General features: G+C 47.9%; 12 protein-coding genes and 2 non-coding genes across 14 annotated transcripts; 7 read left to right on the top strand and 7 right to left on the bottom strand.

Moving 5' to 3' along the window:
* Positions 1–406: 406 nt before the first annotated feature.
* EDB82DRAFT_508662 (uncharacterized protein) lies at positions 407–2828 on the top strand. The gene has a single exon (XM_025728402.2). It carries the CDS (start codon positions 678–680, stop codon positions 2604–2606), a length of 1929 nt encoding a protein of 642 aa, XP_025582772.1. The 5' UTR covers positions 407–677; the 3' UTR covers positions 2607–2828.
* EDB82DRAFT_508659 (peroxisomal hydratase-dehydrogenase-epimerase) lies at positions 2829–6184 on the bottom strand. The gene is made up of 5 exons (XM_025728401.2): positions 5727–6184; positions 5228–5654; positions 4379–5175; positions 3307–4331; positions 2829–3259 (listed from the first exon to the last, which is right to left on the bottom strand). The coding sequence occupies exons 1-5, from the start codon at positions 5883–5885 to the stop codon at positions 2968–2970; spliced, it is 2700 nt and encodes an 899-aa protein (XP_025582771.1). The 5' UTR covers positions 5886–6184; the 3' UTR covers positions 2829–2967.
* A 621-nt stretch (positions 6185–6805) lies between these two features.
* Positions 6806–8021, top strand: EDB82DRAFT_263377 (P-loop containing nucleoside triphosphate hydrolase protein). The gene is made up of 2 exons (XM_025728399.2): positions 6806–7200; positions 7254–8021. The coding sequence occupies exons 1-2, from the start codon at positions 6909–6911 to the stop codon at positions 7847–7849; spliced, it is 888 nt and encodes a 295-aa protein (XP_025582770.1). The 5' UTR covers positions 6806–6908; the 3' UTR covers positions 7850–8021.
* Positions 8022–8193: 172 nt separating this feature from the next.
* On the bottom strand, positions 8194–9594 carry EDB82DRAFT_432110 (extracellular mutant protein 11-domain-containing protein; the record flags this gene model as incomplete). The annotated part of the gene is made up of 1 exon (XM_025728398.1): positions 8194–9594. One exon carries the CDS (start codon positions 9592–9594, stop codon positions 8194–8196), a length of 1401 nt encoding a protein of 466 aa, XP_025582769.1.
* Positions 9595–10997: 1403 nt separating this feature from the next.
* EDB82DRAFT_431812 (Cupredoxin) lies at positions 10998–12812 on the top strand (the record flags this gene model as incomplete). Its single annotated transcript, XM_025728397.1, has 3 exons — positions 10998–11277; positions 11325–11951; positions 12001–12812. 3 exons carry the CDS (start codon positions 10998–11000, stop codon positions 12810–12812), a joined length of 1719 nt encoding a protein of 572 aa, XP_025582768.1.
* Positions 12813–13320: 508 nt separating this feature from the next.
* Positions 13321–13392, bottom strand: EDB82DRAFT_t187. Its single transcript has one exon. It is a non-coding gene; the product is annotated as a tRNA-Arg (tRNA).
* A 740-nt stretch (positions 13393–14132) lies between these two features.
* EDB82DRAFT_527714 (pyridoxal phosphate-dependent transferase) lies at positions 14133–15391 on the top strand (the record flags this gene model as incomplete). Its single annotated transcript, XM_025728396.1, has 2 exons — positions 14133–14210; positions 14273–15391. 2 exons carry the CDS (start codon positions 14133–14135, stop codon positions 15389–15391), a joined length of 1197 nt encoding a protein of 398 aa, XP_025582767.1.
* Positions 15392–15494: 103 nt separating this feature from the next.
* EDB82DRAFT_263350 (glycosyl hydrolase family 76-domain-containing protein) lies at positions 15495–17324 on the bottom strand. Its single transcript, XM_025728395.2, has 2 exons — positions 17005–17324; positions 15495–16950 (listed from the first exon to the last, which is right to left on the bottom strand). Exons 1-2 carry the CDS (start codon positions 17093–17095, stop codon positions 15599–15601), a joined length of 1443 nt encoding a protein of 480 aa, XP_025582766.1. The 5' UTR covers positions 17096–17324; the 3' UTR covers positions 15495–15598.
* A 1982-nt stretch (positions 17325–19306) lies between these two features.
* On the bottom strand, positions 19307–19402 carry EDB82DRAFT_t186. The gene has a single exon. It is a non-coding gene; the product is annotated as a tRNA-Ser (tRNA).
* A 68-nt stretch (positions 19403–19470) lies between these two features.
* On the bottom strand, positions 19471–20959 carry EDB82DRAFT_508642 (uncharacterized protein). Its single transcript, XM_025728394.2, has 2 exons — positions 20176–20959; positions 19471–20123 (listed from the first exon to the last, which is right to left on the bottom strand). The coding sequence occupies exons 1-2, from the start codon at positions 20481–20483 to the stop codon at positions 19784–19786; spliced, it is 648 nt and encodes a 215-aa protein (XP_025582765.1). The 5' UTR covers positions 20484–20959; the 3' UTR covers positions 19471–19783.
* Positions 20960–21638: 679 nt separating this feature from the next.
* Positions 21639–23005, top strand: EDB82DRAFT_263201 (uncharacterized protein). The gene is made up of 4 exons (XM_025728393.2): positions 21639–21662; positions 21859–21939; positions 22012–22394; positions 22457–23005. The coding sequence occupies exons 3-4, from the start codon at positions 22114–22116 to the stop codon at positions 22860–22862; spliced, it is 687 nt and encodes a 228-aa protein (XP_025582764.1). The 5' UTR covers positions 21639–21662; positions 21859–21939; positions 22012–22113; the 3' UTR covers positions 22863–23005.
* On the bottom strand, positions 22915–24122 carry EDB82DRAFT_508637 (large-conductance mechanosensitive channel). Its single transcript, XM_025728392.2, has 4 exons — positions 23772–24122; positions 23518–23718; positions 23323–23467; positions 22915–23269 (listed from the first exon to the last, which is right to left on the bottom strand). Exons 1-4 carry the CDS (start codon positions 23969–23971, stop codon positions 23213–23215), a joined length of 603 nt encoding a protein of 200 aa, XP_025582763.2. The 5' UTR covers positions 23972–24122; the 3' UTR covers positions 22915–23212.
* Positions 24123–24646: 524 nt separating this feature from the next.
* Positions 24647–25191, top strand: EDB82DRAFT_478341 (thioredoxin-like protein; the record flags this gene model as incomplete). Its single annotated transcript, XM_025728391.1, has 3 exons — positions 24647–24768; positions 24826–24933; positions 24993–25191. The coding sequence occupies 3 exons, from the start codon at positions 24647–24649 to the stop codon at positions 25189–25191; spliced, it is 429 nt and encodes a 142-aa protein (XP_025582762.1).
* Positions 25192–25570: 379 nt separating this feature from the next.
* On the top strand, positions 25571–27381 carry EDB82DRAFT_262942 (FAD dependent oxidoreductase). The gene is made up of 4 exons (XM_025728390.2): positions 25571–25983; positions 26036–26173; positions 26233–26330; positions 26382–27381. The coding sequence occupies exons 1-4, from the start codon at positions 25958–25960 to the stop codon at positions 27203–27205; spliced, it is 1086 nt and encodes a 361-aa protein (XP_025582761.1). The 5' UTR covers positions 25571–25957; the 3' UTR covers positions 27206–27381.

The following is a 27381-nucleotide window of genomic DNA, read 5'->3' as shown; positions in this document are numbered from 1 at the left end:
TACCCCAAGAATCAATCGGTACTTAACCTACAATTGGCTAGCTTCAACTCAAGGCATTAGCGCCTTGTCGGCTGATACTGTATCACGATAAGTACATGCATGCAGTCAGATTTGCCAATTATCGAAATGCGCCTTTCACCACCTATGAGTTAAACATAACATCGTATTGCCAATAAACTGTTTCCCCATGAAATCGGCTGTGCAAAGGTCACATATTTTACTAGATAAGTATACGCACATCCGGATGCGCGGTATAGCTTTTAAATCTTTGAATAAAAACCAAAGCTTGATAAAATACCGAGAAAGGTGCTTTGAGTTTATGTTAGGGAAAACGCCGTGTCTTGAAATCCGAATACGTGCTTCAGCATTGTTTCGCCGATCTAGACAAGGCGATGTAACTCTGTCTACTTACTATCCCGATGACACTCAAGCACAAGTAGAAGTTCTTCCAGGAGTACAAAAATAAACAAACATTTGATGAATATTTGAATCTTTCACCGATAGTTTTCTTTTCTCGAAATCTCCCTGTTGGTGACGGATATCCAGTTTTGTCGCTACGCCTTGTATCTCGACGCCTCAACCTAAATTACCTAATCCCAACTTTGACGCATCATCACCACCGCCATTATCATTCCCAACCCGACACGGTACTCCCCACACCAGAATGAGCAGCCGCCATGGTGTTTACTGGGCTGCTCAACTCCAGCGATAGAACCCCTTCGGTCCGGTCCAAATCGAGCGAGTCTGATCTCCACCTCCAGCCCGAATACATCTACGATGAAGCCCAGCTGCCTTGCCTCCCACCTGAGAGGCCTGATCTCCGCGAACTGAACCACAGCCTCGAAGCTCTTGCCGCCGTGTTTCCAGATGTACAGATCGAGGTCTTTAGAGAGCTGCTGTCCAACTTCGACGGCGAATCGCGGCTTGCCCTCGTTGCTGATGCCCTCTTAAAGAACAGGGTCACCTGGGTCAAGGGCCGTTGGAGAGTACCCGACAAGGAAACGGCCCGTCCCGAAACTGTTCCAAAGACAGAAGTTTTCAAGAGCAAGGAATACAAAAGAGCTGTACAAAATCTGGCATGGCACGAGTTCAAGGGGTTATCGCGATCTACCATCAACGCTGTTCTCGCCGAATCTAACTATTCTTACCTCGAAGCTCGACAAACCCTCGTCACGCTATCTTCCAAATCATGGCGATTCACCATCTCGTCGCTCTTCTTTAGACGGAAGCCTATCGCTACGGGCGAGGCAGAAAACCATCCGTTAGTATCATGGCGCTCAACCGGTCAAGGGTCTATCGTCCCCACAATTCGGACAACAGGCAGTGCAGAGCTCGACCGTGAGCTGTACAATATCCTGGTGGTCCCTCTGAAAGAGAAGGATAGAATAGATAGAGAGGGAAGAGATAGAGGCCTGGCCATAATTCTCAACAACGAAGAAGCAGAAGAGGCCGAAGCAACACACGAGTGTGTCTGCTGCTTCACGTCAGCAGCCTTTGAAGAGTTCACCCACTGTAACCGCGAGGGCCATTTGGTCTGCTATCGATGTGTGCAGCACTCAATAAAGGAAGCCGTGTTTGGTCAAGGCTGGCAGAGCAGCATCAACCCAGAAACGGGAACGCTCAAGTGCCTCTCTGTCGACGGTGACGGGTGTCCTGGGCACATACCGCCTGATCACCTTCACCGAGCCATGGAGGAAGAGAAGAAGGGCGCAGAAATATTGCATAAACTTGATCGTCGGCTAGCAGAGCACAGTCTCCTGGCGGCAAATCTGCCCTTGGTTCGATGTCCTTTTTGCGACTACGCCGAGATCGACGACATCTATACCCCGGCCCACGAATCTGCTCTTCGCATCAAGTCGGATAGTATCTACAACCTTTTCGTCCTTGTACTTTGCATCGGGACCCTCCCTTTCGTCTTCCCGTTCGTCCTTATTTCTTCCTTCATATGTCTCCTCCTCAGCACGCAGCAGTCCTTCGGTGACTACGTTTCAGTTGAGTGGTCCAAGGCCCTTAACCGTCACCGTCGTCGCCGCCGCGGCACAAAATTCACATGCCAGAGTCCCGAGTGTGGTCGCTCATCGTGTCTTTCATGTCACAAGTCATGGAAGGATATACATGTGTGTAACGAATCATCGCTCGTAGCTCTCCGTACACAGGTCGAGCACGCCATGAGCATGGCCATCAAGCGCGTCTGCCCCCGTTGCAATACCTCGTTCGTCAAGAACGCAGGCTGCAACAAACTCACGTGCCCGTGCGGCTACAAGATGTGCTACGTTTGCCGTGCCGACCTCAGTGACGAGGGATATCGCCACTTCTGCGACCACTTCCGCCCCGAAGGTGACGCTAGGCAATGTAAGGAATGCGATAGGTGTAACCTTTGGGAGTCAGAGGATACGGAAAAGGTCCTGCAAGCTGCGCGCGAAGAAGCAGAGCGTAAGTGGAAAGACATGGAGAACCGGGAACTTTCAGGCGTCGAACGTGCATTCCTCGAGACAGGCGTTGCAGGGAACAGGATGGATGTGAGTGTTGAGCGTGTGTTATTCAGTGGGAGAATTCCTGCTCTTGCAGAAATTTTTGATCTCATCGTAGAAACGGTTTTTGTTTGACGAAACGGTTGGGTTTACGAATTAACGGCGTATGACAAGATGAAAGAAAGCCTCGCAGGCAGCGTTGGCAGAATAAATTTGCACACATTTGGGTTATCGGGCAAGGGGCGTCTTGTGGTTTATATAAACAACTTTATTCTTAAAGAAGCGGTATCGAATTAGCATACAAGATTGGCTAAAACAGGACATGTCTAGGATCATATCACTCAACTACAATACAGACTCGATTCATTTTTTATATTTTATTTTGGTTGCACACACAGCAACAATTTAACTCTGAGATTGGAAGGTCAAAACACCCAGACATTATGATATTACACAAAATCCCATTCAAAACTCCGTTGATGATCCAATGTTTTGTTTAGAGCTTGCTCTTACCGTCGGTCCTGAGCTCAGCGGCAGCACCGGCAATAGCGGGCTTGCCAGTCTCCTTGACCTTGGACTGGAAGATGATTCTGTTGCCCTCACGCCACATCTCAGTGACAATGGTCTGGCCGGGGATAACAACACCAGCGAAGCGGACCTTAATGTTCTTGAAAGCACCGAAGCGCTCGTAGACGGCCTTTCCGGCAACACCGAAGCTGCAGAGGCCGTGGAGAATGGGGGCCTTGAAGCCACCAACCTTGGCAAACTCGGGATCGATGTGGAGAGGGCTAGAAATGTTAGCTATGTTTCGGACAAACTGTGATAGGAACCTTACTTATAGTCGCCGCTCAGGCGGTAGATAGCAGCCTGGTCATCGTGTGTGGGGGACTCGACGACGACATCGGGAGCGCGAGCAGGGGGCTTGTTGGCAGCAGTGGCGGCACCGCGGTCGGCACCACGCTTGGGACCGCCCCAGCCACCTGTACCGCGGAGGAAGACGCTGGACTCGTTGTAGAAGACATCCTCACCAGTGTTGGCGTCAACAGTAGTGGTGGAGCTTCGGGCAACAGAAGCATTACCCTTGTCAACGACCTCGAGGAGGCGACCTCGGCTAACAAGACGAGCGTTGGTGGGGATAGGGAACTTGCGGATCTCGAGATACTGTTCTCCATGAAGCAACATCATGGGAGAGAAGTTGGGCACAATGTCGTCAAAGTTGAAAGGCATCTCGGCGTTGAAAGGAGGGATGACTCCGAAAGTGGGAAGAACCTGGAAGTCTTCAGAGCCCTCAAAGGTATACTTAAGGTCGGTGCGCTTAGCACCAACACCAAGGTTATAGAGGATAACATCTCGCTCCTCAAATTTGTACTCAGTAGGCTTGCCCTCCTGCTTGACAGTTTCAGCAATGACCTTCTTGTAATCAGGTTCACCAGAGGATTCCTTGGCCTTGCTTGTGTTTTGCATGTTGGCCATGATCTTCTCGATCGAGTCCTGAGACTTGGCAGGGTGGTCAGCACGACCATCGAAGGTGACGATGTCCTTCCAGTGCTTGACAACCTCCTCGGGGACGAGAGGAACGTCCACAGGGAAGCCATGGCCACCGGTTCGCTGCCATCGAGTCTGACCGCACCAGCCGCTTCCAACCTCGTACAAGCCGCCAGTAGGGTTAGGGCACTTGTCACTGCAAAGAGCAAGGACAAGAGGAGCAATGTAGTCGGGCTTGAAGGCCTGGACCATCTCTTCAGGCATGATAGTGGCGGTCATGGCAGTACCAGCGTTGGGAGCGATAGTGTTGACATAGATGCCATACTTGTGGCCCTCGAGAGCAAGGGCGCGAGAGAATCCAAGGATACCACATTTCTACAATTGTTAGTAGCTGTCAAAAACAATTGGCGAAGTCAACTTACAGCAGCAGCGTAGTTGGCCTGGCCAAAGTTGCCGTAAATACCACTGGTTGAGGTAGTGTTCAGAACGCGGCCATACTTCTGCTTAAGGAAGTAAGGCCAAGCAGCCTTGGTGACCTTGTAGGTACCTCGGAGGTGGACATTCAGGACAGGGTCCCAGAGCTCGTCGTTCATGTTGGAGAATGCCTTGTCGCGAAGGATACCAGCATTGTTGACCACAATGTCGACGCGGCCAAAGGCATCAATAGCAGCCTTAACGACCTTCTCGCCATCTTCAGCTGAGGCCTTGACACCGACGGCCTTGCCACCAAGCTTCTTGATCTCGGCAACCACGGGCTCAGGGTCGGCCAGATCGTTGACGACGATTGATGCGCCATACTTGGCGAAAGCCAGAGCATAAATGCGACCAATACCAGCACCACCACCTGTCACAAGAGCGACGCGGCCAGTGAAGTCGGGGTTCTCGCCTTGCTCAGCAGGGCCCATCTTCATGGAGTCCTCGAGCAATGTGAGGAAATCGTTGGGGCCCGTGGGATATTGGGGGTTGGAGTAGTCGACGACCTTGCCCCAGTTCTTGATGATAGCTCCGGGGGTGTAAGAGTCGTCAGCCTTGAGGAGGAGACCACTGGAGCGCTCCCATCGAAGCTTAGCCATGTGGCCACCACCAACCTCAAAGATACCACCAGTCTCCTGTGTGTTGTTCTTGTGAACCAAGGTAGCAACCAGGGGAACAACCCACTCGGGCTTAAGCTGCTCGAGCACATCAGGAGGCATGATGGTCTCGGTCATTCTGCTGGCGGCTATCTGACGTCAGTATGTGAGATTTGGGAACGAGGCGCGTTTGAAACATACCGACAGGCGCAATAACGTTGGCCAAGATACCATACTTGATACCCTCCTTGGCCAAAGTCTCTGTGAAGCCGACCATGGCGAGCTTGGCAGCAGAGTAGTTGGTCTGACCAAAGTTGCCAAAGAGGCCGGCAGCCGATGCGGTGTTGATGACACGGCCGTACTTTTGCTTGCGGAAATGGGGCCAAGCAGCGCGAGCGCACTTGTATGAGCCCTTGATGTGAACCTTGTAGATAAGATCCCAGTCCTCATCCTTCATGTTCTTGAAGCTGACATCTCGTAGGATACCAGCGTTGTTGATGAGGATATCGATTCGGCCGAAGGCGTTGATGGCGGTCTCGATGATGCGCTCACCATTCTCTACTGAGTCGTAGTTGGCGACGGCCTTGCCGCCAGCGGCTTTAATCTCGTTGACGACAACATCGGCAGCCTGTCGCGACAAGAGTTAGCTATATGCGCTTGCGCCAGAGGGAAGCTGTTTGTTGTGAATGGTACTACGAACCTTTGATGAGTTGCCCTCGCCCTTTGCAGTAACACCAAGATCGTTGACGACGACGCTAGCACCGCGTGAGCCGAAGAAGGTGGCATATGCCTTTCCAAGACCACCGCCGGCACCAGTGACGACAACAACTTGTCCGTCGTATCTCAACTGCTCTGCCATGATGGTGTGTGGTATGATATGCGACAGAAGGTGGGTATATAATAGGACACGCTTGATATGATACGGCAAGAAAAAGACAGAAGAGTTAAGAGGATGAGGATGAGGAATGAATTAAGAACAAAAAAAAAAGAATTGGGGAGGCAGCGCAACGAGCAGCTCTTAACAAGCTTGGGCCGGGCCTGGTCCTGGTTGCAACTCAAACATACCGGGACCTTGTGAAGGGGAAGCCTCGGCTTCTATGGGGTACCGAGGGGACTGGTTGCGGGGAATACGCTAGGCCGAGTTTGGCAATGGACTTGATTCACATGTAAAGAAGGAAGAAAGGCAGATGAAGTCATGCGTAAGAATAATTAGTTTATGTCACATGTTTTTTATTCAAGAGGCTAAGAGCAAAAGGTAAGCTGGGGAAGACAATTGGGCGTGAGATCTGGGGTAGGTAGTTACTGATTAGATTATAGAAGGTAACAGTGAATGTCTTGTACATGAAGTCACGAGCAGAGAGATAATGAATACAATAGGTATTCCGAATAATAAGTATGTATTCATGCTAAATTAAGCCTTTAATTATTATTATGTTTCATGGTCATGAATATGTTCTCGTCAGTCTATCTCTACTTACAACTGTCTTCTGCCGACCTCTCATACCGACCGGCTACGGACAATAAACCCTCCCCACAAATGGCTTTCTCTCTATACTCCCCGCAAAATCAAACCCGATCAAGACCAAGGTCAAGTCCAAGACCCAGACCAGACCTAGACCCAAACTCAGGCCGGGCCACATGCAAGTCTAAGTCTGATTTGCTGATCTCAAGCTAGCACCGTCATATTCTCTTGTCTCGTATGTGTCACTCTCTCTCGGCCGTGAATTGCCCGACCAAAAAAATTAAGGCAATTAACTGACAATATCACACTCAATCTATGGCTGCACTACCACTCTCGGACTACCTCTCACATGCAATACCCTCCTTATCCTTATCTTGATTATTATAAGTACTTACTTAGGGATTAACGACATCTCTCATCATGGCTCCCCACTTCATTGACGATAAAACTGAGATTTGCCTGCCCTTCATCCTCGCTCAGCTCAAACTCCACCGCGAAGAGTCTCCCGACCGCCCCTTTGTCATTGGTCTCAATGGAATCCAGGGCGCTGGCAAGTCTACCCTTGTCAAATCCTTGAGCAAGGCCCTGGAGAGTCAGAATGTGCCGACTTTAGTCTGTAGCATAGACGAATTCTACCTCACTCGCCAGGACCAAGTTGCCCTGGCCGAGTCTGACCCTGAAAATGCCCTCATCCAGCATCGCGGGGAGCCTGGTAATTCCTCTCATCTCAACTCATGGCTAAACAAATAATCCTAACAATCACAGGAACTCATGACTTACCCCTCGCAAAGGCCTTCTTTGAGGCAGTACTAAAAGGAGAGCCCACAAAACTACCAAAATATGACAAGGCTATCAAGGGCGGCAAAGGAGATCGCCTTCCCGAGTCTGAATGGACTCTCGTAAACCAGCCTGGTCAACCCAAAATCCAGGCCATTATTCTTGAGGGATGGTGTGTAGGCTTCCGCCCTCTAACGCGCGAGGGCGTAGAAGCAAGACTCAACATGCCCAACCGTACTCTCAAACAACATAAACTCGAGCATCTCCTATTCATCAACGAAAAGCTGTCAGAGTACAACAGCCTCACAGATTCCTTCGACTCCTTTATTCAGATCGACGCTGAGGACCTTGGCTACGTTTACGGCTGGAGACTAGAGCAAGAGGATCATTTGCGTGAGGAAAGGGGCGACCCAGAAGCCGGAATGTGCTCACAGGAGGTTGTCAAATTCGTTGACGGCTACTATCCTGCTTATGAGCTCTACACCGATAGAATGCGAAAAGGAGTCCTGGCCAACCGACCAGGCCGGCAATTGCGGATGGTGGTAGGCCGTGACAGAAAAGTAAAACATGTTCGCAGAATCTAAAAGGGGGACGACATATTCAACTCAATCACATAAAAAAGAGCACTCCAAAACCCGTTACGACTAGACATTAATGAACCACTTACGGTTTTGAACCGTTTCAACAGAACCACCAGATTCCTCATATAAACAATGTGACAACCTCTATAAAATTTGGTAATCTTTAATGAAGTATCTACAGGGCTATTATTAATTCCAGAACACTATTCATTTTGTGCACTCTCGCAAACCATTTGAAATATCACACTCCCGATGTCGATTGAATCAGCCTTAACTCCATCATAATGCAGTCATATCGGTCGTAAAACTCATTCCTCCCAAAATTCCGTCGGTAAAGGATACATGTTTCATGAAGTCTTATCCTCCACCACTCGTTGACCATCTTGTTTCATTCTGGAGAGCTTTCGATCGACGGCTTCTGTTCTAAGACGAACGGCTTCCTCGCGATCGGCCGCTTCCTGCTCAAACTCCTGAATGATCTTGCGCTTATGTCTCCTCGACTCCATAAGTCGTTGCATCAAACCGCTAAACTCACTGACAAACCAGTTCCCAGACGTTTCCCAATTTTCGATCGACATGTTGGAAAAGAGGTCATGTTGTTCCTGCTCTTCAACATGACGGAACTGGTCCAACTTAGCTTCTATGTTTTCAGAATTAACCCCAGTGCCCTTTTGTTCATCCTTTGATGGATCAAAATCAAAAGGTTGCTGTTGAAGGGTGTTGAATGACATAGATCTCAAAGCAGAGTCGTTGTACTCTGGGTCTGGGCGGCGCCGTTTGTTGTCCGGGCGATTCGTTCTTGGGACTGGAACCACAGCAGCTGGTACACTCTCTAACACTGTTCGTTGGATCACCGGCTGGACGGCCCTAGGCCTAGGTGTCGCATGCTCCTCCTCTTGTGAGGATGTGGAGACATCCTCATCATTCACATGCTGCACGGCAGGCTGTCGTGTGATCTCGCTTCTGTGGTTACTTTGCCATGGCGTCTGCTGACGCTTGGGAGATGGGCTCCTCACCCGATTCGCATCAAAGGCTTCTGTACGGCCACTGTGTGATTTTCGAATCCTCACTTCACGCATAGGAAGTCTAGAGTCAGGTCTTGCTGGCGATTCGATGCGAGCTCGACCATGATCATAATGGGGGTTGACTTTTCCATGTCTAACATTCACATTGTCCTGAAAACCATCGCCCATTTGGTCAATACTGTGTCGTTGAGGACGACTGATCACGTTCATGCGAAGATCATCTCCAACTGTGAATAAATCACTTATCGTACGTTGGAATCGGTTGCGATCAGGTATTCGGTGTGGTGGAATGTTCTTCTTGAGATCGTGAGTTAACTCGGGCCCAAGCTTAACGGGTTCAACAGGCTCGTTATATGGAGTAGTCAGGCCAGACTCTAGGAAATTATCATCAAGTTGTGAACCAGAGAAAAGATCTGGACGACCGTTTGAGTTGGGTTTTCCACGACCATTGGGAGAAGATACCACTGACAGCTGCGGTGAACGGGGCGGTGGTTGGCTGAAAGGGTGATTTTGTCTCGGGGGCGCGGTATTTCTACCACCAAGCCCCTGGATCTCTCTTGGAAAACTAGCAGGGCGAGACAAAGGAGCTGGAGGCGTAGGAGCATTGCGAAGTGGCTCTACGCTCGATGACTTGATGTCCACTTGTGACTGAGGCTCATTTTTTATGCCAGCATTGGCAAAGGCCAGTAGCCGACCGCCTTTATCCTTCAGGCTTGGTGGCATTGTATGATTTGCTTGGTTCCATGTAGATTTGTTCCGAAAAGGTTGGAGTGATGTCGGCGCGCTTCCCGTTACGCGATGGCCCTTCCCTTTTTCGACAATGGGATGTTTCGTCGGTTCGTGGTGTCGCATAGGCGGAGTTTGTTGCCGATGGTTGGGAAAGAATGGACCATTTGCTGAAAGAAGTCGATTGGCTATGCTGAAAGCAAAAACAGGAGCTTTGAACGCAAGAAACAATTGGCAAAATGGGTGTTTGGTACTCGTGGTGAAGAAGCTTGCGTGCGCAAACCTGGTTGAGGTGTTGACAGAGTCAAGTCAGGTATGTTTATATAAATTCGCTGTCGCGGTTTCACCTTCCATGCCTGCCCAACAGGGGTCGCGCTCTGGGGAAAGAGCGATGCGCCTATAGAGTCGCGACGTCAGGTGACATTGGCGGGGTGTTCAGTGGACGTCACCCATGATTATAGCTATCCCTGCATCTTAACAACTTGACTTACACAAGCTTCAAGTCAAGAATTGTTCAACGACCTTCTTTAGAATGTATTAAACCACTGATCAAGATTCATGTGTGGAAAATCCTTCTTCTCCGAATGGTACACAATAGTGAGGGCCAATACATTGAAAGCTTCCAAAACGACCAGGCCGTAGTGTTCCGTCTGGTCGGCAGTGGTCTCCAAACACTTCAGACAGGCCTTGAGGAAAACGTTCCTTCAATCTCGATCCCTATTACCGTCTTGTTTTGATTCTGCTGTCATCGTTGGGTTTCTAATAACATCGCCTTCAGTTACGATGTGAAAGGCCCAGCCGAACCAGTAACGGAAAGATAACATCGGACGATCCAAATCATACGTTTTGGATAATGAACATCGTGAAAAGCTTGGGCATGTTGAGTTTTTATCGCTTCCGAGGCGTAGTTGACTGTCTCGTGAACTCGTGTTGACGTATCGGGTACTCCGAACGCTACAGCAAGCAACGACCATACCATCAAAACTCGGCATACTAAGCTCTGGTCGCATGGGTACTCTACTTGTATCTATGAGTCTCTGAAACATACGCAACGAGATTCCTGTTAGTCACATGAAATCTAAAATGCATCTCGCGTGAGCCGTTCAATCTTCGACACCATCAACAATTCGGACCGTCCGATGAACCACCATGCAGCGCTATGGCTTCTTAACGCATTTCACGACCTCTTACTGGAACTTAGAGAACTCTATATTCCACGTGAATCAGAATCTATGCCGCTGAGACCGGTTGAGATGTGTGATGACCAGACGATGTTTGGTCTCTACAGCGGTTATCCCGCTATTGTTGTTTCCCTCCATCATATAAAGGGATATATCATCGTAGCAGTATGGCTCCCTTCAAGCTCATCATCAAGCACATTCGATTCTATATTACCCAATATGCACAGTGTCGCCTTATATTCGCTTCTCTGTCTTGCCTTGGCTTCATGTTTCCATGCTCTGCCTGGGCCTGTTGCCCGAATTCAACGAAAAGGGCCATGTTCTGGCAATACGCCCTCTACTCGAGGTCAATGGTGTGGATATGATATCTACAGTGATTATTACTCTGTCGTTCCTGATACTGGTGTAACAAGAGAATATTGGCTGGAAATCAGTGAAATCGTCTTTGCTCCCGATGGAGTCCCAAGATTCGCCCAGGCCATCAATGGGACAGTACCTGGTATGATTTATTTCACAATGTCTACGAGCTAGTATCTAACATCTCAGGCCCGACAATATTCGTCGACTGGGGAGACAAAGTTGTCGTTCACTTAACGAGCAACCTCAACACTTCTACCAATGGTTCATCCTTTCACTTCCATGGCACTCATCAGAACTATACGAACCCCCAGGACGGCGTTGTTGCTATCACTCAGTGTCCTACAGCTCCTGGCTCTTCGGTAACATACAGATGGCGGGCGACTCAATATGGCACTTCATGGTATCATTCCCACTTTGGCCTTCAGACTTATGATGGTGTCTATGGTGGCTTGATCATTCGTGGCCCAGCAAGCGCCAACTACGACGAAGATGTTGGAAGTATCATGCTTAGTGATTGGTCCCATCGAACTGTTAATCAGATCCTGCCTGAGGTTCAGCGGAAAGGTCCTTACCCGATGGACAATGTCCTCATTAACGGTACCAACACGTACAGCAAAGAAGGTGGAAAGAACCAGACTGGCGAGCGGTTTAAACTGGACTTTGAAGAGGGCAAAACATATCGACTACGTCTTGTCAACACCGGCATCGATACTCTCTACAAATTCTCCATCGATCATCACACTCTAAAAGTTATTGCTGTGGATTTTGTTTCTGTCAAACCGTACGAGACTGACCATGTCAGCATCGCAATCGGTACGCCTCTTCTTACTATTCTCTTTTGTAACCTCCTAACACTCTTCAGGCGAGCGCATGGATATTCTTGTTACCGCCAACCAAGCTTCGAAAGCGTCATCTTTTTGGTTCCGCGCCATCCCTCAGCTTGACTGCACCAAGAACGCCAACCCACAAAACGCCCTCGGGATTGTATCATACTCTTCCAACAGTTCGACGCCTACAACGAAGGGGCGTAAAAACTATGATCACTGCGAAGACGAACCCTATGAAAGCATTGTACCTATCGTTCCCCATTCCGTTGGGCCACCGGACATGGAAGTCGTCGAAAATGCCAACCGATCTTGGAATTCAGATGGTATAATCAAGTGGTCCCTCAACAGTACCACCATGATTGCTGAATGGGACCACCCTTCACTCCTGAAGCTCGGTCACAATACCTCTTTTACCGAGTCAAATGCCGTGATCCGCATTCCAAAGAAGGACGCATGGGTTTACCTCGCCATTGAGACGGAACTCGACATTTCTCACCCAATCCACCTCCATGGCTTTGACTACCACATCCTCGCCCAGGGTGTTGGACCGTATGGTCCAAATGTCACACTCAAAACAGACAATCCACCACGCCGCGACACTGCCCTCCTCCCTGCTAAGGGGCATTTGGTGATTGCTTTCCTAACGGATAATCCAGGTGTGTGGCTTATGCACTGTCATATAGGGTGGCATGCTGCAGAAGGATTTTCAATGCAATTTGTCATACGAGAGGATGAAATCTCGGGCTTGGTTTCAGATCAGGAATATGAGGATATTGAGGAGGGCTGCAAGGCGTGGCATGACTTTTCGCGTAAAATGGAGATGGAGCAAGACGATTCAGGCATCTGATGAAGTTTACGAATTATGGATATGGATACGCACGTTATGAGTTTAGACTATACGGTAGACGTCTTATGACTTTGACATGAATATGATTATGATGTTAGTATCATCAAAAAGAGCGAAGACAAGAGTGTTAGAATGTGTTATCAAATTTCTCACAGTAAAAGCTATACTAGCTAATCGAGGTTCATGCAACTTATACCAACCTTGTCCTTTGTCAACTGATCTATAGCCACAACTCTGCAGACTAACAAGAGACAGGAACTACTATGGAAGTTCAAAATGCTTACACATGATTCCATTCGTCTATTACTGACTAGATTCCGTGTCATCTATATTAACGGAACTGCTTTACACAATGCTCTTGTAAATGATAGCTTTGATAGACAAGGGTATAGTGAGGTCATATACGTCATCTAACGCTAGACGTCCAACCCACAAAAAAGGTTTGCGCCAACCCTCCCCCACAACAGAGGATCGACAGATATTCGACACCAACATCAAAAAGAGATCTTGATCACGCTGGGGATCGAACCCAGAATCTTCTGATTCGTAGTCAGACGCCTTGCCATTGGGCCACGCGACCTTGGATATTAAAGAGTGTCTCAATTTGATCATATGTTCATGACTTGTTTGGTTGACGTTCACCTCGTCATATCATGAGTTGCTGTTTGATGTGTTTCAAGCTCGTTCTGCAGCTTTATAGTATTCTCAATCGTACTCCGCATAAGGTTATGTCGTATAGCTGTTAGAGGCATTGTAACGGTGAAAGTGAGTGGTGGTTATGGTCTTGAGCAATCCTACCATGGTTCTCGATTGTTTGTTTTGCAGAACTGGACAGTCTCTACATCGATACACGTTTCGTTATGGTTGAAGCACCTATAAATTGACTAATCTATTTAATAAAATCAGTTCCTAAACAGTCTTGCTTGTACCATATCTGTCCTGCATCTCAAAATCTATTCAATCATTGTTCGCTTTCTTTGTAGGGTAGTAGAAGTACATGTAAGTAACTCGGAAGTGTAGATGTAACAACACCAGCACATCGATATTCAGTGATCTTGTACAGTCATAGTTCGGAGTCACCCCTTGTCCAATTACTTATCAAGGGTATAAACCAAATCTTTACTCTGTCAATTATTCAATGTATTGAACGCCCTTCCCATGATAACATCCCGCCCCACATAAATTCTGATGACTCGCCCCTCCGGCGTCGGCCTTATCAAGCAAAAGTGGCTATATGTTAACGGCTTAAAGAGCAAGAGCTTCGCATTCCCCTTCATATCTCCAACTCGTAGACACTCAATTAGATCAATTAGACGTCCAATGGCACCCTTCAACCTCGAGACCTGTGCTAGGCCAAATATCCTGGCTCTCCAGCCTTATCGCTGTGCGCGAGAGCAAGTTGCCCCTCCCCCGCATCAACACAGAAGAGAAGACTAACAATTCCCACCAGCGACTACAAGGACGACGGAACAAACATCCTCCTCGATGCCAACGAGAATGCATACGGCCCTTCACTGAGCTCAGAAGTCGCCAAGAAGGCCGCCAATGGCGTCGACGTCGACCTGCTGGGCCTGCACCGCTATCCCGATCCTCACCAGGAGCCACTGAAGCAGCTGCTTTGCGAACTGCGCAACACCCATGCTCACACGAACAAGACACTCAAGCCAGAGAACCTGTTTGTTGGTGTAGGAAGTGATGAGGCCATTGATGCTCTACTACGCTGCTTCTGCATCCCCGGAAAGGATCGAATCCTGACATGCCCGCCCACATACGGCATGTACTCTGTTTCTGCGCAGGTCAACGATGTAGCACTGGTCAAGGTTCCTCTCCTGGAGGCTCCTTCTTTCAGCATTGATGTGCCAGCTGTTCTCGATGCTTTGACAAACGAGCCCAATATCAAGCTCGCTTACCTCTGCTCGCCGGGTAACCCTACTGGTTCACTTCTCGCCAAGTCCGATGTTAAGCAGATCCTCGATCACCCTACATGGAACGGAGTCGTTGTTCTCGACGAGGCTTACATCGACTTTGCTCCTGATGATGCTTCTCTCGCAGAGTGGGTGACTGAGTTCCCCAACCTGGTAGTTATGCAGACTCTCTCCAAGGCCTTTGGTATGGCTGGTATTCGCCTCGGTGCTGCATTTACTTCGCCTCCCATCGCTCGACTCCTCAACAGTCTCAAGGCCCCTTACAACATTTCAAGCCCCACGAGCGCTCTTGCATCATACGCTGTCTCCGAAAAGGGCCTTGCTATTATGCGGGACCACCGTGCTCGTTTGCTAGAGCAGCGCGATCGACTTATTCAGGAACTCCCCAAGATCCCTGGCGTTGGTCGTCTACGTGGTGGCGCCGAAAGTAACTTTATGCTTTACGAGATGCTTAACTCGGCAGGTGAGCCGGATAACAGCGTTGCGTTGGCTGTGTACGAGAAACTTGCCGAGGGCAAGGGTGTGGTTGTGCGATTTAGAGGTAAAGAGCACGGATGTCTAGGATGTCTGCGAATCACAGTCGGCACAGATGCCGAAGTGACAAGATTCTTGGAGTCCTTGAAGACAACGTTGGCTGAAGTTAGAGGATCCTAAAACACGGCAAAGAAACGATAAAAAGGCGTTTGAAAGTTAGATCTAGATTTCTAGACGTAATCTCGTGAAATTATAAAGGCAACGCTCGTGGGTATGAGCGTTTTACAGGAATATTAGTCCTTTAGACCAATCAATAATCAATCCATAGCCCGAACGCCTGTCCATTCTATCCCGTTTAAGATCTAACGAATCATCAATAACTTTTGTCTAGGCCAGTCCCAGGAATGTGAGGACAGTTACAATACTGAACGACGCAAGGACGAGATCAGCCCGGTACGAACCAGCCGCATCCTCGCTCTTTGTAGGTTTAGGGGGCGAGTCAGACGTTGCTGACGCCGTCTCGGCGGTATCGGAAGCCGATGGGGTGCTCTTAATCTTGGACTCGTGAACGTCCATGGCAGCCCAGTCCGTGCTACGAATGACCTTGATATCATCTCCCTTGAGCGGTGCAGGCGCTTTATCCAACAACAATCCCTGAACTATTTCAAGGGCGCACATTTGCTGACCGAGGCCAGGGTTTCCATCATAGCCTTCAACATACCAGCGCTGACCACACTCACGGCCTGACTTACCGCCAGTGCATGTCTGGACAGCAGCCTTGGCACTTGGTAAAAGGTGGTCATGGACGTGAGCCTTGAGGTCAGGTTGCATCTGGACGGACAGGTACATAAAGCGCGACAGGTAACCCTTGAAGGTTTCCATGTCTGCCGTGCAACTCATGACGGTCTCGCAGGCGGCTTCGTACATGACATTGGTGACATTGCCAAACGGCGCGAAGAACCAGTCGGTACCTTTAAGTAAATTCCTGCTGCGCTCAGCCCACTCTGGCTTCCCGGTGTGGTTTGCCATAACAGCAGCTCCGTATAGGTAGATGCCCTGAGTGTAAGTAAATGAGTGGTAGACAGTCTTCTGGCAGTTGTCCTTGGTATCGGTGCCGTCGTAAACGTGATAGTTGCGGTGATCTATGAAACCAACTTCCCACGACCAGTCCCAGATCTTGACGGCCCAGTCAAGATACTTGGCATCGCCCGTGACACGACCCAGACGGGCAGCGAGTTGAAAGAAACCGCCGTTGCTGACTGAGTTCTTGTAGGTCATGCCGTTGGGGTTGTCTGGGTAAATCTGCCACAAAAGGCCACCATTGCACTTTGTTGCGTCCCAGCGACTAACAAGCTGATCAAAAACATTGATAGAAATGTCGAGCCAAGACGGTAGGTCCTTATTGGGCTGAGGAAAGTTTCGCTCGGCAGCCGACAGGACGGCGTTGCCCCAAAAGAAGAGATCGTCGTTGCCCTCTTCATCGGCATGCTCAGCAGGCATGTAGTTGTGACCCTTTCCAAGGTTTGTAGGACCCAGAAGGGCTTCGATTATGACATCGTTGTATGAGTAATCTCCGGTGAGGTGGTAGTAGTCGAGCATGATGCCCCAAAGAGCACCAGCTACCCACCAGTAGTAAGGGTCTTGAAGATCTCCCAAGTCTTTGGGGACCGAGGATACGTTTCCCCTGTAGTAGGACATGGCATCGAAGGCCAATGTTCCTGCAACATCCCTGATGGAGTCTGAAGTTGTTAGTTGTGTATTATTATTCAAGAGTGTTTGACTGGATCACATACCGGGTTTTGAGGTGTCGAGTGATTTGGGTGGTGTTTTGGTAGCAGCGACTAGAGAAGCCAGACTAGCCAATGCTAACCTGCTGAACTTCATTGTGGTTGATGGGGTATTGTACGTATCGCTCAGCGATGAATGGACTTCTCCTGGAAGATATGAGTGTGGTGTAGTATGGTGCAGGTCAGCGGACAATGGCTGGGTTTGGTTCTTTTATGTAGAGATTCTCGGTTAAGAAGCTTTATTAATGGGCCAGTTAATGCGCGTGGATTGATGGTTCTAGCAGATTGTGGCGATGCTGTGTCTAGTTGTAGTGGCAGTCGAATAAGCGTCTTGCTGATGTTGATGAGGCGTTCAAGTTTCAAGGAATGGTAGACATGAAAAAGAGAGATCAAAGTCTAGAAGGAAAGAGGCCGAGGGAGAGGTTGCCTGGAAAAAGTGAAGTAGAAGAGAAGAAAAAAATGGAAAGAAGGACGATAACAGATTTTGACTAGAGATAGATAGAGAATGAATACGAGAACGCAATAAGCTGAAGCTGAATATACGTTCGATCGTTTTCAGGCTGGTCCTGGCTTGGCTAGACTAGACCAAACGTTCATAGATACAACGGGGGCTAGACTTGGGTTATATGTATTAATGGACGATGGAAGACTTGGGTACCCTAGCTTGGTGCTTGATGCATTGCTGCTTTCAGGTCCAGATCCAGGGAGCATCTCGAGGAACGAATGACGAGCGAGACTAATAAGACCAAGAGTAAAAAAGGTGAGACTTTTGGTGATGAACCTCAGACATAATGAACTGTTGAATCATGGCCTGCCCATGGGTACAGCAATTCTCCTCTCCACACCCCTGATGGTTTCGGCGATCAACCGTGCTCTGTAGCCAGTAAAACAAACCATGGTGGTTACAGACATGGGACTTTTAAAGTGCCGGTTGTTTCGAATCACCGCGCGGGTAGTTTATACACGTCAACAAACAAACAACACCATGGTGATTATCTTTTTTTGTTTCCAAACACAAAAAAAAACTCCAAGACGATTTGGTCTAGAGCACATAAGTGTGGATTGGGAAAGGTTCCAGGGGTAAAAGGGCACTAAAACTTCTTAGTTCTTTGGACTGACAGATGTCTTGGGGGAGGGGCAATCATTGAAAGTTGGAGAGACAAGGCTTGGCGCCACGATATTCATGCATTTGTCAATCGTTATTGTTCTGGTTGTAGGGATGAGTGAATGTTATACCGCAAGATCTAAGTGTAACCATCCACCACTTTTCACCTGTCAGCTTGTATATCTGTCAACGCTGCATTAACGTTACAAACATCAACCTCCCTTGCTTAAGTTACGAAAAAAGGGAATCGTCTCAAAAAAGACCGACCCTGACTCAAAGACGAAACATACCTCTAGAAAGATGAGATCCTGAAACACGAAACACGCCTAGCGTTTTTGTCGATCATCCAGACGTCAGAGTCAGAGACCTAAGAAATTCATGGTGGGAACTATCACAAGCCAAATATTTCCCACTGGATTTAGTTCCATGCTGCATTGAACACGAGGTGAAAAAGAAGCTCATGGCCAAGCTTCTTGGAGGTGGAAATACCTCACACATGGAATTCAGTCTCCGCATTCCCCAGAGGTAGTTATACCCTATACTCTATTCTTCGACAGTTATGTTTCTTACCAGAGCTTGTTTCCCTTTAAGTTGTAACTCTCATGTTGTGTTACCGTCTTTTCGCATGTTATTAATTCTTGTCCGAAACATTGATACCACCGCATTTGTTAACCTATCGTAATCACTTGTGATCTAAAACCAACCACCAAGATTCATCTTGATATCTAATGGCCACCACACACAAACAACATTCTTGAGCATGCGTGGCAAGTGTCGAACTTTATCTTAATCTTCTGACCTAGTAGTAGTAATTCTGAACGAGACTGATAATGAATGCACTCTCTGTCGCCAAGGATGTCTCTGAAAACAGCCTGCCCTTCGTCTGCCCATTTCCCCATCTTTGCCTCCATTCCCACCGCCGCGTAATCATCAAAGAATGTTCAATTGTCAACAAACCTTGAAAATGAAGATTTTATTGGCTATTAACGGAGTGTTGATATCATTCAGGCCGATACACTTTTCCAAACATGTCATGGACGGTATTAAGTTGAGCAGAGAAGTCACATCTTTCTTTTTGCTCATGATGTTCCAAGGTCGGCAATTTTATATTGCCAAGAAGTTACCGCATCCATCAATCAATATGAGAGATTGACGTTCATAATTGCCTCACACGTCAAATTTTGTACATAATGCAAAAAGAATCGACAACGACAGGATTCGAACCTGCGAGGCCGAAGCCAATAGATATCCAATCATCATGATTCAAGTCTATCTCCTTAACCACTCGGACACGTTGTCTGGTTTTGATTGCATACTGTGCAGCTAATAAAGTAATATGTACCCAGACACCTCAAAGTTTCCACAGTCAGAGATTGTCCTTAATCATAAATGATACTTGTCATTCTTGATATTTGAAGGCTTCTTTATTCTACCTAATCAATATTGTAATAAACCGTCACTCCTCTTACTTTCATATCTATATACAAAGCTTAGTAGTTAAGTTATTTAATTATATTTAATTTGTAATTCTGGTCTTTGGCCTTGAATAAAATTGCAACAACCAAGACAAGATAATGCCATAAAAACAAATACCCGCTTATGCCTTTTAATTCAATGTTCTGTCGTGATTCGTGTTCTCATCATAAATGTGCCAAGTAAACGCAAACAGACCATGCTCACTCACAGCCAGCCGGTCATCAACGCACACAAGGCTGCCACGAGAGCGATTCTCATGACTTTGGCATCCAAACCCATTGCCGCACTGCTGCCGTCTGTAGCCAACGGCATCGAAACGAACTCTGTAGGCGTAGTCGAGGCAGCGGTGACAGGGTCAGGATCTTCAGGTAACGGGCCCATGGTCAAGACGCCCCATTCCGCTTCCTTTCCGGTAAAGGTCGATTTCCATACTACTTCAGTTGGTCCAGTGTGAATACCATCATTGTAACCCTTGTCGAAACTAGAGTATCCAGAGCATGTCGCTTTGGTTGTGCCTTGCAGACTGCACTCCAAGTTTGCCGTTCTATATCAAATTAGCATAGTGACAGATTACCAGAAAGGAAAAAAAGACATACAGTCTTGAAGGGTTAGTTCCGTGGAATCGAACGGTATCAGGGCCTTCAACAAGAATAAAAGGAAACTCGAGAGAAAGATCGCACTCTGGAGGAGTGGAACCGTCTGTATCTGGACAGAATATCGTGTATGTTGTCTCTTGGGCCTGCTCGTCGCTCGAAATGATGCTACCGCGGACAAGGGACCAGGACTCTTTGTTGTAGTATGGCAAGTATATAGGCGCTGCGGTGATAGTGGGAGGTTCTTCCTCGGCATATGTGACACTATTCACAGCCAGCACCGCCAACAGAGTTGAGGTGAGTCCCAACATGGTACTGCGCTGCGCTTCGCTGCACTGTACTGTAGGCTGGATCGTCGCGCGCAGGGATGAAAAAGGTTCGCAAATAGGGCAGTCTAGCCAATCAAAGGTCCTCAAGGTGTGTATCCGTGTAGTAGAGGCGCGTGCGAATACAGTACTGTTCAAGGGCTAGTCACTGTCCAGGTATCTGTATTGTCTAAATACAAAATTCCTCTGCTCTGGACGCGAAATGGCAACGTGATTGTTTTAAGATGGATGTCTGTCCCTTTTTCCCACTCATTTGAAAGAGAAACTGGGATGGGACTCGGGAGGGGCCAGCAAAGACGTGAGCCAAGCATCTACGGAGAGTGCCAAGACCTGGGCGACCGAGGCTGAGGTCTGGAGCTACCTCAACTTGGAAGATGGTGATGTTTGTATATAAAGAGTACAGGTGAGGGTACATATGAGGACGTGACATGAAAGACATGATTGAGGCTCCCTCTCTAGAGTCCGTCTTGATTGAAGAATTACCGGAAAACCGGCTTCAAAATGTCAGACGGATGAATTTCTTGCGACATGCCAAGACTGAGAAATCGGAATGAAACTTTGATGCCAAGACTCAATGCCAAGACATTTTGTTATCTTATCCTGTTCATTAATTTAGCCCAAGACAGAGTAGGAGTAGCTCAGCAAATAACCACCGAAAACCAGTCCATCGGCGACTACTAGACAAGGTACTCAGGCTACTCTGTAAAAAGAGATACATTTCCTGTTACAGACTCACCTCGTCAGGGTGTCCCTTGACCTTGAGCTACATTGAGTCTACCGAGTATTTAGTGTACTACGGAGCAACATGGGGAGCTCATTACTCCGTACTCCCGTCCGTCCTTAACCACCTAGGTATGCAGTTTAAAGCCTAGATCTCTTCTTATCCGAATGCTGCCTACCTCCAACTCGTACGAGAACAAGGATATGACACCGGTTAGATACACACGCTACCACCCATAAGATGAGACTAACTCTATTCAATTAATGCTTCAGAAATAAAGATCAATAGTCTCAACTGCCAAACACAACCAACAGACGCCAAATCATTAGACTATCCCCCGTAGTCACTACACTTTAAGAAGGCCTCTTTCTCCACCAGAAATCACTATCCTTGAGACTTGGCTGAAGATCAATACTATTTGACTCTGCCTTGGCTTCTTGGTTGTATGTAAATCTCCCGCTTCCCTTCCCCTGTCTTTCCCCCTGCCCTACGAGGCCCGAGTGGGTGGCACCAGGGCGGATCCTCGGAATACTAAAGCCGTTTTTCATTTCCTTTTTTCACCTCTGAAAAGGTAAGTGTTTCGAGAATTAGCGCTATCACTGTCTAAGCGACCCCCGAAGGATTCACTCACTCAATTAGAATGATTGGATAGGTGACTCTTGGGCCCTTTTGTCAAGACTGATACAGGCGACAATCGGCAGGCAGGAGGTAGTTTCTAGTGTAGGAAATTTGCTAAAAGGAGATCATCTGCCTCTCGAATGTCTTGCGTTGACACTATCGTTGTTTTTGAAGCATCTACATTCGATCTTTTCACCTTCGTTTTCACGTCCAACCCGATACATTCTTTTTTATTACTCAACTACTACCGCTCGTTAATAATATAAAACCTTCAAAATGGTTCGATCTCTTGCTCTTTTCGCTGGCGCCATTGCCACTGTCGCCGCCGCCCAGACAACCACCGTCAACTTCTTCCTCCCCGGATTCGATGATCAACCTCTCGTGGGATCTGTCGTCGCTGTCAAGGGTGAGGCGACCAGTGTCGCCATCAACTGTCGTGAGGGAACCGACCCCAGCGACTGCGGCATCCAGGAAGAGCGCACTATTGTTGGTGGTCCCTCCACCATGGACATCAGCTACTCCTACAGCCCTCCCGAGGAGTACGGCGGTGGTCTCATGTAAGCATCTACCCTTTTATAGAGTTGGCGCTCATAAAAGGACATACTAACAAATCTTCCAGTGATCAAAGAACTGGCTGCAAACTGGACCCCAAGAATGATGTGGCCTTTTGCTCTGTTGAAGCAACAAACGTCATTTCTGGTGTTACCGAGTCTATGGCCACCTCAACCGCTCTCAGCGGATACAAGCAACTCATCATGCCCATCACCATCACTGCTGGCGCCGAGAAGTTGAACGGTGGTGACGCTTCTGCCACTGCCTCTGCCTCTGACTCCGAGGCCACTACTGCCGACAAGCCCAAGGATACTGGCGCTCAGGCTACTGGTTCTGCCACTACTTCTGGAGCTGACGCTGATGCCACTCCCTCTGCCGTTGAGTCTGACAACGCTGCCGGCCCCATGATGACCCAGAACGCTATCCTGGCTGCCGCTGCCATTGTCGGTGGTGCTGCTGCCATGTTGCTGTAAAGGTCTCACGCGAGAAGGAAATGATGATTTGGTAACACGTTAAGCAGTAATGATATCTAATTAAACCCATTCAATTCCATGTCAAATCATATACACGTTACTTCTGTGAAGGGTCATTCAGGGAGTGTGTGTTGTTTATCGTGACAACGTTCCTTCTAACACCGAACTCGACTTCTCAAAACGATGTAAAGGATAGAAGTTATACTCAAGGCAATAAAAAAGCAACTCAACCAGATGCACAGCAGCGCAGTAAAGCAATTCCAATTTGTTTGACGCATACAACAACTCAAAGTAGTAAAGACGCAAAGCCAAGGGTATCATGTGCTTGCATAAAATAATATGGTATTAGTTCAGGTGCGATCCTCTCTTCCATCGAGCCAACTGGTGCATTGTATACATCGAATAGACTAGAAAGGGTTAGTTCATGCATACTTATACTCTTGTACTTCCTAATTCTCACCTTCTCGTTGATACGTTGTCTGCAGTATTTGCACTTCTTAGTGTGCTTGATGATGGGCTCGGACGAGGCAAGCTGCCATAAATGGGCGAGTCCGTACAAGGCGAGACCCAGTACAAGGAAGGATATCATTTGATTGACAAACGATCTACATCTTGTTAGCAACCACAATGAACAATATCGGTCCTTATCACTTACCCATAAGCCCAAACAACAGCACCGTCATCTTGCGCCTGATGCAAGGTGTTGTAGCCCGTGGTCTTGTTAAAGTTAGGCCCCTTTTGCAGAACGGCAAATTTCTCCTCCATGTTCTTGTTCAAGGGTAGGATAATGGAAATAGGCGGCATGAGCACATCGCTCACAAATGACTTGACCAAGTCGGTGAAGGCAGCCGCAAGACTGTTTGATCCGTGTTAGTTATCGGAAGTAGAAATATGGGTCGAACCTCTTACATTAAACCAACGGCAATCTTGAGAATGTCATCTTGGAAAGCAAAGTCGAAAAAACCATCCCAAAAGTGCTTAACTCTCTTGTGGCCCCGACCGAGGAGTGTCTCGGACTCGCCAGAGCCGGACTCTTCATCGGGGAAGCGACCAGGCATGTTGCGATAGCTTGGGCGTGAAGTTCTCCAAAGACCAGACAGCCAGGACATGGGCTACAGTTCGGGAGGTGAAATGTTTGATGAGGGGAAGAAGAGTTGAAGGATTCTGATGCTTTCGTTTCAGTTATGGCAGCCTGAAGACGGGTCCTCGCTACAGGTATTCATCCAATGTCAGTTAGACACGCGCTTCACGCGGTTGATATGTCACTGACGTCATGGGCGCCCAAGCGACTGACTGTAGGGTAATCAAGTCGGCAATGTTATCTCTTTGTTTGCATGTTTTATTCTACCTAGTTTCCTTAATACAATTGTCGTTTTGGTAAGTTTAAGTATTTTTCTTTGCACTGGGTTCTCTGATGATAAGAAGACTATAGTGGGAATACCCAAGCAGAATACTCATAATTCTCAATAAGCTACCATAGTAAGCTCGATTCATGGATGTTAGTTTGGAAACTCAAGATCCCAACTGCAACGCCGGTATTCGACTAAACTGAAAGCCGTTATTAACAATACTTCCACTAACACTCTCTAACTTATAGGTATAAATATCATGAGTTCCAAAATCAGTCATGAACTTCTCGTGTTGATAGCCTGATTGGCCAAACAGAACTCCAGTACCCACACTGTAAAGAAGCGTTAGAACTAATCATTAGAAATCCAGACTCCCCATAACTACTCATCAAAAGTTGTATTATATCGAAGAACCCAACTTCAAAAACTCACAAAATGACCTCCCCCTTCCGCGTTATGCGACCTATCGCCCAGGCTGCCCGATCTGGCGCCGCTTCTTTCGCAGCTCGACCTTTCCATACCACAGCTGCGCGATTCGCTGTCCAGGATATCAAGACGTGAGCTTGAGAGATACATCGAGACCAAATCTCGGCAAAACTAACTCAGCTTGACAGAACCAAGGAATTTAAGGATCTCGTTTCCACAACAGACAAGGCTGTCCTCGTTGACTGCTTTGCCACCTGGTGCGGTCCTTGCAAGGCTATTTCTCCCATCCTCAGCAAGTAAGTGTCCAGACACAACAAACGCCCTTAAAACTCTTAGACCGACATGTCCAACTTAGGCTTTCCGAGCAACCTCCTCTTTCTGACAACATTGAGTTTGTCAAGTTTGATGTTGATCAGCTGCCCGACCTGACCGCTGAGTTGGGCGTTCGCGCCATGCCAACTTTCTTCGTCTTCAAGGGCGGCAACAAGGTTGATGAGTTGGTCGGTGCTAACCCCCAGGCCCTTCAGTCTATGCTTGCCAAACATGCCAGTTAAGCTGTTTTGTTACTTTGCCATCTTGTATTCTATGTCTCGATTCACAAGGGAGAACTTATTAAATGTGACCTGGCTTGTGCGGGCTATCCATGAAAGGAAGCGCAGGAGGTAACTGTGTATATTAGCATAGCTAGACTTTGCAATTGGCCATTGGTATCGTGGCTATGAGGTATCTGGCCACAAATAATCTTGAGCCTCATGTTGATCAACAACTATTGTCACAAATTGTATTGTGGTCTCGGCTAGAAGTGGTTCAGCCAACTAACTTGTTCTCATCCGGCCTTCTACTTCCAGTATAGACAGAAACAAGCGGGGGTGGAAGACCGCAATGTATGGTATCACTGAAGATCATACGGTCAATGTCATTTGCGCCCGGGAAACATTGAAAAATTGGAAAAGGCGTCTCATAATGAATACCATTGGCCAAGTACAACTTGTAGTAAACATTTGACTCAAACACCCTTATCTTGACATTGCATCTTTCCGCTATCTTTGTGGAGGCAATCCCGGTTTCGGCGGGTCCCCGCGGGAAACTTGCTGCATCAGACCAATTAGAAGAACCAATTCGGCTGGTTTAGCAATCGGGGCTTCAACTAAGAACCGAGGGGACGGTCAGTATAAGGTCATGAGATAAGTTAAGTTGATGCGACAGCCTTAATTTATTATCTGTCTTCTAGACTTACTTTACTTCAAAAATCACCTACTTTCTCCAAACTAAGGCCCAATCTGTTGCAAACCTGAAGCAAGTTTCGTAACGACCATCAACATGGCTAACACAATCGTCGTCGTTGGGTGAGTCCCGTAGTCGGAGTTCGTTATACCAACAAAAACTAACATGAAGCAGCGCTGGTGTCTCTGGCTTGACTTCAGCCTATCTTTTATCCAATAACAAGGGAAACAAGATCACAGTCGTTGGTAAACATATGCCCGGTGATTACGACATTGAATATGCCTCGCCTTTTGCCGGAGCCAACGTCTGCCCGTAAGTCCAAACAAACAGATCTGATACTAGACTGTTGACGGTAACTCACAATCATCTAGAATGGCTACACAAGAAAACAGCAGATGGGAACGTCGAACATGGGTAGAGTTCAAGAGACTCTGTGAGCAGGTCCCTGAGGCTGGTATTCACTTTCAAAGTGCGACATCATATATTCTCAGAAATCACTGGCCGTACTAACATCTTGTAGAGTGCAACGTTGCAAGACGCAAGAAGGATGCTGAAGAAGCAAAGAGCAACAACTTCCCTGACGCATTGTTTCAAGAAGAGCCATGGTACAAGGAGTTGTTTGAGGACTTCCGAGAGCTGAACCCAAATGAGGTCACCCGCGGTTACGACTCGGGTTGCGAGTTTACATCTGTCTGTATTAATACCGCCATCTATCTTCCCTGGCTAGCGGGCCAATGCCTCAAGAACGGTGTTGTTATCAAGCGAGCCAACCTCACCGACATCAGCGAGGCAAAAAAGCTGAGCCACACAGGCAACGTTCCCAACATCATCGTCAATGCCACTGGTCTAGGCTCCCTCAAGCTCGGCGGTGTCAAGGACGAGACTATGGCACCTGCGCGTGGACAGATCGTGGTGGTACGAAACGAGAGCACACCCATGCTTATCACATCTGGAGTTGAAGATGGTGGAAGCGACGTGATGTACCTGATGCAGCGAGCAGCTGGTGGCGGCACGATTTTGGGTGGAACCTACGACATTGGCAACTGGGAGTCTCAGCCAGATCCTAATGTCGCTCAGCGCATCTTGCAGCGCATTGTTGAAGCCCGCCCAGAAGTTGCGGATGGTAAGGGCGTCAAGGGACTGAGCATTATTCGACACGCTGTTGGGCTACGACCTTGGCGAAAGGATGGTCTCCGACTTGAGGAAGAGAAGCTGGATGATGAGACATGGATTGTGCACAACTATGGCCATTCAGGCTGGGGCTACCAAGGCTCATATGGCTGTGCCGAGGGTGTGGTTGAATTGGTCGACAAGGTTGGCAAAGGTGCCAAGGCGAAATTGTAGACTGAATCAAGCGATCAGTGGGAGAAAATCTGGCTTTGAATAATATAAACGCAAGATGTTATTGTTTGTTTTATCCTTCTCACTTCTATCGTGTCTTGAATTTGAATACGATTTTGGTGACAATGTAGAGTTTATGCATTTCGCGGGGCCCCGCATTTACACAGCTGTCATGAACC

Source organism: Fusarium venenatum (genome assembly GCF_020744135.1).
Source record: "Fusarium venenatum strain MPI-CAGE-CH-0201 chromosome Unknown EDB82scaffold_3, whole genome shotgun sequence".
Lineage (NCBI taxonomy): Eukaryota > Fungi > Ascomycota > Sordariomycetes > Hypocreales > Nectriaceae > Fusarium > Fusarium venenatum.
Note: the sequence above shows the minus strand (reverse complement) of the source record. Positions and strands in the feature narration are given on the sequence as shown.